Below are 9,395 nucleotides of genomic sequence, written 5' to 3' on the forward strand. Positions count from 1 at the left end.
ATTTTGGGGGTGATGTTATTTTGGCTTCTGCTGGTTTTTATCTAGGGTTTGAATCCAAGGTTCCAGTCCTTTTTTTAAATGCTTCTTTCCTCAAGCTGTGTATATACGTTGCATGCGTATCTCCATTTCCATTTAGATTACAGCATCTTTGAGAGTCAGATACACATTTTCAAAGTTGTATCTTTAAGTATAATGAATTAATTTAATCGTACATGTAATTTGGTATTTTAGCCCGAGTCCTTTCTTTGTGCCAAGAAATTTAAATGATTCGGAGTCCCTCTCAAAGTGTTCTGATATGCAGCTCTCCATGAGTACGTTCTCAGACATTAGCTCATTTAATTTCCTTAACAACCTCATGAAATAGGCAGGGCAGATATCATCATTCACTCCTGAGCAAACCGGGGCTCAGGGAGGTCCCTGATTTGCCCAGTCTCACAGGTCTGGTGGGTGGATCCCTTTTTGCCTAATCTCTCCTTCTGTGCTCTTTGCATATAGTGAATTTTCAGCCTTTGTTTCTGAGGGTAACTAAATAGCATAGCAGCTAAATAGCAATAGATAAATTATCTATGGACACCATTCCTACATTCTGACAATAAAACCTTATCACCAGCAAGAGAGAGGGGACTGTTCTCTGTGGCAGGGATGCTTGTGTGCTCAGATCACCCACTTAGCTATCAGTTTAAAGAAGGCCGACTAGGACGCAGCCCCGCTCTGTTGAGGGACCGTTCTAGAAGAAAGCTGCCTTTGCTATACAACCACACATGAATATGGTCTCGTAGTATTTTCTCTATAAAATCCCTTCAGTGAGGAATGATCCCCTTTCTTTAACATTTGCTTCCCATGTGTAAGAAATATACCTGGTGTGTTAGTTGATATTATGTTAATAAGATGTTACATTTAACAAATATTCATGATGTAACCTAGTCTAGATTAAGTGGGCGGTGGTCTTTTTTTCTCAACCAAATGAACTTCCTTTTTTTTTTTTAATACAGCAGGTTCTTATTAGTCATCAATTTTATACACATCAGTATATACATGTCAATTCCAATCTCCCAGTTCATCACACCACCACCTCCACCCACCGCCCACCGCTTTCCCCCCTTGGTGTCCATACGTTTGTTCTCTACATCTGTGTCTCAATTTCTGCTCTGCAAGCTGGTTCATCTGTACCATTTTTCCAGGTTCCACATATATGCGTTAATATATGATACTTGTTTTTCTCTTTCTGACTTACTTCACTCTGTATGGGGCAGTGTTTTATGAAGTATTCTTACTAGCTTTTAAAAATGGTTCCACAAGTACTTTCTCCAGGTATTGTTTCTGCTCAGATATTTTAAGCATTTGACTGAAATTCCTATAAAAGTGTAGAGAGTAGAACGATCACTGTGGACTGGAGTAGCCAGGATGCTTCCTGGAAGAGGGCAGATATTTTATGATCCTTAAATCCGATTCATCCACCTTCTTAAGCAGCATGTGCTGTGCACTTGGCTTGACCATGAAGAACGGGAGGAACTTTCTGGGAAAGAGCCTCAGGGGCAAATGTCTGGAGTTAGAAAGAATAAGAGGTATGGATCATTGGTAGGATATTGATGTAGTTGAACAACTTGCACAGAAAGGGGATTCCTCCTTGAGAGTAAATGTCAGTCATGAATTTAATGTAAAGGACGGAACGAAGTATGAGAGAGCCAGCCACTACATCTCCTTTTGTGGAACTTTAGCTGAGCCCATGTCATAAATCAGATTCCTATTGTCTTAGAAGTATTATACTAGTGATACATTATTGCAACTCTTTAGCATTTAATTTAAAGATAAATTTTACTTGCATCACATGTTCGTGTTCTAAGCCCTCTTAACAAAATGTTGAGGTTTCTGTTCCAGGTACAGAATCTGGAAGTACCTTCACAGATACACTGACACCCATAAAAATCAGAGGAGTGTCTGTCTTTAAAATTCTGACAGTTAAACACTATCCTCATATAAAATGCTAAAAATAAAACATTATTCTCTTAGCATATGCTTTTTGGCCTTCGTTTTGAGTTTTCTGGGGAATTCAAAATAACTTTGGCTCAGGTCCCCAGCGACTGCAGTGTGGCTAAACTCCGTGGACTTTTCTCAGTCCTCCTCCTTGACCTCTCATTAACTTTAGCCACTGCTGACCACTTTCCCCTCCTTCAGACACCATTTCCCCTTGGCTTTCCCACCTTCCTGCTTTTCTTCCAGGCTCTGGCAGCTCTCCTGAAGGCTGTCTGTCCTAGACCCTCTGCTCTTCTCATTTTACTTTCTTTGGAACAATCTCCTTGCTGTGGCCTTGATGGCCTTGAGTATACAGCTGAGTCACAATACTATTTTTCTATCCCAACCCTCTCTGTGAGCCCCAGACTCTCACCGTGGTTGAAAAGGCCCCCCGTGGGCTGGCCCTGGCCCACATGTCTGCCGGGACCCCCTCACACACTCTGGTCCAGCCACACTGCAGTTCTTTCTGGGCCTCAGATGCGCTGAACTCATTCCCCGCAGGGCACTTGCTGTTTCCTCCTCCTGGAACCCTCTTGTCCTCACACATTGTTGGCCCTCTCCTCTTTCAGGTGCATCTTCAGGGAGCCTTTGCTGGCTCTCCTTTCAAGTAGCCTCCAAGAGCCCCTCCACCCCCTTACTTTTTTTTTTTTTAAGCTTCACAATAAATGTTTATAAAAATAAATGAAAACCAACAAAACCTTTCCCAAATCACATTCCTTCTCATCACCTCTCAAAGGGAAGCAAAGGCAAGGGCAGTTTTCTGAGTAATTTAAGCAGTGATGGACATTGTATCAAATGATACATGGAATGAAGCCAAAATCCAGTTTAGAGTGGAGTAAACTGTAACAGATGAGAAAAAAAAAAAGACCTCTGACTATCTCATCAGTTACTAGTTGGTGGACCTCATTATAAAATATCTCTATTCCATTCACTTTTATCAGAGCGCCCTATTTGCTTCCTTTAGAACAATGATCACAAATTGTGTTGCCTTCTCTCTCTCTCTCCTTCTGTCACCTTCACCCTCTAAATCTCCAGCATCTAGCATATGCTTAGCGCTTGCTGGACGGTGAGCACAGGGCCTGGGCATGCTCTGCTCCCTCTGTGGGATTGCTCTTCATCCAGACACCCTCACAGCTGGCTGCTACACCGCTTTACTCAAATGGCATCTTTGCACAAAGGTCCTTCTTCACCTTCCCGTCCCCTATCACTCTCTGGCCCCGTGCCCTGCTTTATTTTTTCTCCTTGCCTTTAAACCACTGCTTGACCTATTAGAGTGCTGTAGAATTACCCAAAGTATTTCATGTTATTTTCCTTTTTGTCCTTTTTGCTGAACTTACTGATTTGGATCAAAATGTTTACACTAAATAAGCTTATGATATCACTAACCTTAAGCAGACTCTTATATTTTGAGTGGTAAAGGATAAATGCATATATGCTGATGCATGTAATATGTCTAATTCGGGCATTTTATTGAAAATTAATCAACAGTTTCATTTATGGCTATTGGTATCAATACACGTCTGCGTGTGAGAAATGTGTTTGGAATTAAAATTAACTTAGCTGAGTCATGGCTTTTGATCGGTATCTAAGCATGTAGGTATAAGTCCACTGCAAACTTTTAAAGATATGTTTTATTAAAAATTATGTGACTTAATGTTGGGTAAAAGCAAACATTAAGAAATCAAGTGAGTGTCATCAACCAAAAGTAATTGAGTACTTGCGTATTGGAGATATTTTAAAAACACATTTTATTTGTTTATTCACTTGTCTCCCTGACTAGCATGTAAGTTCCATGGCAGGCACTGTTACTTACTTATATTCCCAGTAATTAGGCAGTGCTTGGTATGTGATAATAGCTGGTACTTACCATGTGCCAAGTTCAGGTCCAAGCACTTTGCTTCATTCATTAATTTTTACAACAGCCTGTTAAGTAGGTACTGTTATGAAATCCCTCACTACTACCATCGAATCCATCACCACTCTGAACTTGCTCCAGTCACTCTTTGAATGGCAGCCACAGTCATCTTTTCAAAACAATTCATTGCTGTCTCACTCTGCTTGAAATCCCTCAGTAGCTTCTCATTGCTTTTCATATAAAGCCAGAATTCCTGTCCATTCTTACCAGGCTTGAATTGCCCCCCTGCCCTTACAGCCACTCCACTTGCTACACTAGCCTCAGGCTGCTGCCTGCCACAGACTTTCCACCTTGTCAGCGCCCTCTCCTGAGCCCTCTCCTCCAAGAGCCCGATGAGGTCCAATCCCCTTGCAAGTGGTTTTATGTAGTAGGCACTCTGTAGAGGTTGAATTAATCCGTGAACATATTATTTGGAAGCTCAAAGTATTGGGCCACTTAATTTCCTTATATATTAACTATATTTATTTAAATCCTAGATATAATTATGTGCAGACTAAAGTTTATAAATGAAAATTCTGAACCGTGTGATAGATTGGTTCTCCCGTTCAAGTTATCTGTTCATATTTTACCTGCTGTGATGACTAAACTGAGATACAACATAACATACGCCTCTGAATTTCCTTTGCATTTCCTGTAAAAATGTAGCTGATTTTTCAACTTTGACAAGTGTGGCTTTTGTCAGGAATCTGCCCTTTTACGTTAGGAAGGCAGGCCCCTGTCCTCCTGCTCTCTAGAAGCTAGTATAATAGAACAAGCATACTCAAGACCACTTGGACTAAAGGCCACTGTAAACCACAGCGGAAAAACTGCAGCAAAGTATTCCCAGTAGAAATCTTGGAATTCCTTCAAGTATATTGAGATTTTGTTAGAAATTGAATTGCCAGTGTAATCCATCTTCCTTGGGAGAAAACATTCAGATAAAGAGCTGGGGCCTAGCAGCATTAACCATTAGAACATCCCTTAAATCAATAAGCTACAAATCTGGCCGTGTATTCCTGCAGCGCCTGGTGGCACACTCAAGTGGCTCGAGGCCGAAGCAGCATGACTGATGGCACATCCGAAACAAGGGCAAACTGTATGGTGATGCAGATCCCTGAGTTATGCCTAGGCCTTACCTTGTTTCGTTCTACGAGATGCACGTATGTTTTATTGATGTACATAAGAACAGCAGTTTTACTTTTGTTTTTCAGATTTTCCAAATGTGGTTATTGAAGGCGTTCTCCATGGGATATTTTACCCTCATCTACAGCCCAGGTAGAAATCCTCCATGGCTAGAAGAAGCTGAAGCAAGTTTCGAAGTCGTAGTCAAGGAAATCGATACCTACCAAATTAACCTAAACTCTATGACATCATGGCTCTTGCTAGTGGTAAAATTCACAGCAGCAGCTTAATTCAGAGCAGGGACATTTCCATTAGAATGGTGCTTTTAAAAATAGAAACTGAACCAGGGCGGTGCTGAGGTTAAGGCCAAGTGTTTAAGAAGTAGAATGTAGCTGCCAATTTAGAAACCCAGGAAAAGAAAGCTAAAGAAGATCTTTGGGAGCTCCGAGTGTAGCAAAACAGTTACTCTCTGCTTCAGTCACACCATTTGCTAATTGAAAATCTTATCCCGAATCATAGTGAGACTGATCAACTTTGGTGGCTGTTTTGTTCAGATTTTATGACACACTAATCTTTTCATCATGAGATTTTTCTCTGCCAGTGATGGATAACATTCTGAAGTGCTGGCACCAGGAGAGCATCACAGAAACACACTGTGCCAAACGTGAGGAAGGGACTAAACTGGAAATGAAATTATACTGACAATATTAGGGCATTTTTTAAATCATGGCATTTTAATTTACATTATAGTGGAGCTGCGTCATATCCAGGGGTTAGCTTCTAATGTCGGCACATAAGATAAAATGGGGTCTCAAGATTGTCCTTGAAAGCCCTTTAGAATGGTGCCATATTGGAAATCCCCATCCACGACAGCCGGTTTTTCCTCCAGTGTTGGAAGAGGTAGCTGTTTCTTCCGTTGAAGACCAATTGAAGTTGTTGGTGTTTAGGGGCTATTTTGTAGGAAAAAACACATAACTTTAAACACTAGAATGATACTTAGCCTTGCAAGATGCTTGCCCTCTAAGAGACAGATATGAACTTACAGTGACTGAGGGAACACCAGACTGACAACACTCATCTTGGTTTACTTGAGGGCATCCATTCATTGAATAGGTGGTATATAATTGCCAGATTGATTGTTATTTTCCTTATTCCTTATCGTTTCCTTTTCACTGATCTCATGTACTGAATTAAATTAAATGTGTTTATGATATAACTCCACTGTACATCTTACAGACATTCAGATTTTGAGTAGTAAAGGATAAAAGCATATATGCAGCCTGTATATATGTGCCATATTTGGACATTTCCTTGAAAACCAGTTAATAGCTAGACTATTTATGGTTATTAGTTAATAAGCTTCTGTGCGGGAGAAAAATATTTAGATATAAAACTAATAATTAAATCATGGTTTTTGATTAGGATCTAAATATACAGGTTTAAAGCTTGCTGCAGACTCTTAGAGATTTATTTATGATAGATGTGTTACTACACGCTGGAAATAAGCAAGAACTAAATAATCAAGTGTCATCAACCAAAAATGACTGAATAGTCAAGTGTTGGAGATATTTTTTAAATGTTTTTGTTATTAGCTATTTTGAGTTAAATAAAAATGAAGAACAAGAAGTGTTTGGATATGTCTTGTACTGCCAGGATTTTATTGGAAACATAAATTGTGGCTTGTCTCTTTATACACACACACACACACACACACACACACACACACCTTCTCACATATTCATACAGACATTTACTTCTAATCTGACAAGGTAACTGTTAAATTACCTCATCTATTAAGCCAATAGGTACTCATTAAGTAGTTGATTTACCAAGATAGATAGTGAGGGTTTTTAAAAAAAATAAAGCCCAAGAATCTTTGGTAGCACACTGCTCAAGAACTTTGGTGGCACTACTACTCTTTTTTGAGAATTGAATTTTTTTTTTTTAGTGATGACTTTCTAATTTTTATTTAAATGTTTAATATTCCATTTCAATTCCATTGCAGGAAATAGAAACCACAATAAGTATTTTAAGCAGAATGGAATAATAAGAAGCAGTGCTTACAGAATCTTTTGGAAGGATGAGGGGAATGAACTCCTGGTGGGTCTCTAGGCACGACTTCCAGAATGCTCCAGCAATTTCCAATACCCGCCTGCCAGGGGAGCTACAGCCTCTGTCTTTAGCAGGAATTCAGGGAACTGGGAGGCTGCTACTGAAGGTATTGAAGTCAAAAACGGCACATGTAGCTTCGGTCCAGGGATCAGCACGTAGGATCAGGAGGTAACTTACTACCATAACTACCTCATGGCAGCACCCAGGAAGCTGGTGACTGGGCACTAGAACAAAGTGTTCAGCTGTCACCACCTATACCACAGTTGCCTCTCAACGCCCATGACTTTGCTTGTCGGCAACCGCAGCCTAAAGCAGCAGGAAGATGGCATTCATCCACTTCCATCTTTTACAGCTCATGAAAGCACATGTTCCAACTCTGGGAAGGAGTTGGAACTTTCTGGTGTCAGCACCTCAGAAATGCACATTGGAAAGAGGATGGAATATATTTCCAGTCAAAATTTTAATAAAAACATATGAAAGGATATATAAAAAGAAAAGTCTTCTCCCATCCAGTCTCCTAGATTCCCAGTTCCCCTCCCAGAGACAACCACTGTTCTTGGTTTACATGTATACTTCCAGAGATATTTCATCCACATGCAAGCAAATAATGTATATTTACTGTACATATATTCCGTTTCCCCTTTTTTATGAAACATGGATATTTCAAAGCATGGATTCATAGCCAATAAAGAAGTAAAGAATAGAGGGAAGAAAACAGAATAAAGAGGAAAAGAAATCCTCTTACCACTTAAGCCAGGATATGGGGACAGCCCTCACACTCCCTTATCCCCTGGTTCTTGGATTTGATGGTTTGCCTGGGGCTGATCTCAGAATGTCCCCCAGTTGCTGTTGTATGCAGAGTCTTTCTCAGGCCTAACCTCCATCACCTGGCAAATTTGCATATGGCAGCCCCGGTGTCCTTTCTCCTGGTGTCCTCCTCCTCTCCCCCATTTCAAACAGCGGGCCATGTATACAAATGGCACCAATAACACTGTGACCATCCCCACATGGTAAATTCTTCGGTCATTTCACTTTGAAAAGTATAGAAATCTCACGATCACAGTTTAGGAATAGCAAATGGCTTTTATCTCATTTGTCAACTCTGATCAATTGATAATGGCTCATAAAGCACTCAGGTAAGGATTCTGACACACCAATTTGAGTGGATACTATCCAAAGAAAGCAGAAAATAACAAGTGTTGACAAGGATGTGAAGACTTTGAAACCTTTATACATTGCTGTTAGAAAGTAAAATAGTGCAGCCTCTGTGGAAAATGGTATGGCAGTTCTTAAAAAAATTAAACATAAAATTACCACATGATTTAGCAATTCCACTTCTGGATATATACCCAAAAGAAGTGAAAGCAGGGACTCGAGCAGTTATTTCTACACCCAAGTTTTTGCCAGCATTATTCACAACCAAAAGGTGGAAGCAACCCAAGTGTCCACTGATGGATGAATGTCTAAAATGTGGTCTATACATACAGTGGATTATTCAGCCTTAACAAGGAAGGAAACTCTGACACCTGCTACAACATGGATAAGTCTTGAAGACATTATGCCAAGTGAAATAAGCCAGTCATAAAAGGATGACTACTGTATGATTCCACTTATCTGAGGTGCCTGAAATAGTCAAACTCATGGAAACAGAAAATAGAGTGGTGGTTGCCAGGGGCTTGGGGGAGGGGAAAATGGGGAATTAGCGTTCAGTGGGTTTCAGCTGGGGAAGATGAGAAAGTTCTGAAGATGGATGGTGATGGTTGCACAACAGTGTGAGTGTACTTAATGCCTCTGAACTGTACATGGAAAAAATGGTAAATTTTATGTTGTGTAATTTTACTACAATTCTTTTAAAAAAGCTTTTTTTAAGAAAAGGATTTTGAGTGAATACAGGCTCAGTGAGTAAGAGTATAGCAGCCAATTAGTGATACTTGTCTAGGGTGCAGGAGGAGTTTGGGCAGACATACCAGGTGCTATTCTTGTATCCCTGACAACCTCTGAGATTCTAAACCAATAGGACTAAACCAGAGATGTGCATCAGAGTCACCTAAAATTCTGAATCAATAAATCTGGGCTGGGGTCTGTCCTTGGGTACTTAGAGAAACTTCTCAGTTGATTCTGATATACACATAGGTTAGGAACCACTGTTCGAGGGGTGTGACAGATGGTTTATGAACTCCCCTTCTTTGGTGATTATTGGCTTTCCTACCTCCTGCAGAATCTACTATGAAAAGAACGGCAGTTCAACTCTCAG

General features: G+C 40.3%; 1 protein-coding gene across 1 annotated transcript in view; it reads left to right on the forward strand.

Moving 5' to 3' along the window:
* SNX24 (sorting nexin 24) overlaps positions 1-6,650 on the forward strand; it is a 170,763-nt gene extending 164,113 nt beyond the window's left edge. The window contains exon 7 of the mRNA XM_065874455.1: positions 5,119-6,650. Within this exon, the coding sequence (XP_065730527.1) occupies positions 5,119-5,186 (68 nt within the window). The 3' untranslated portion in view covers positions 5,187-6,650. The remainder of the gene's footprint in view (positions 1-5,118) is intronic.
* The last annotated feature ends 2,745 nt before the right edge of the window (positions 6,651-9,395 follow it).

Source organism: Phocoena phocoena, chromosome 3 (genome assembly GCF_963924675.1).
Source record: "Phocoena phocoena chromosome 3, mPhoPho1.1, whole genome shotgun sequence".
Lineage (NCBI taxonomy): Eukaryota > Metazoa > Chordata > Mammalia > Artiodactyla > Phocoenidae > Phocoena > Phocoena phocoena.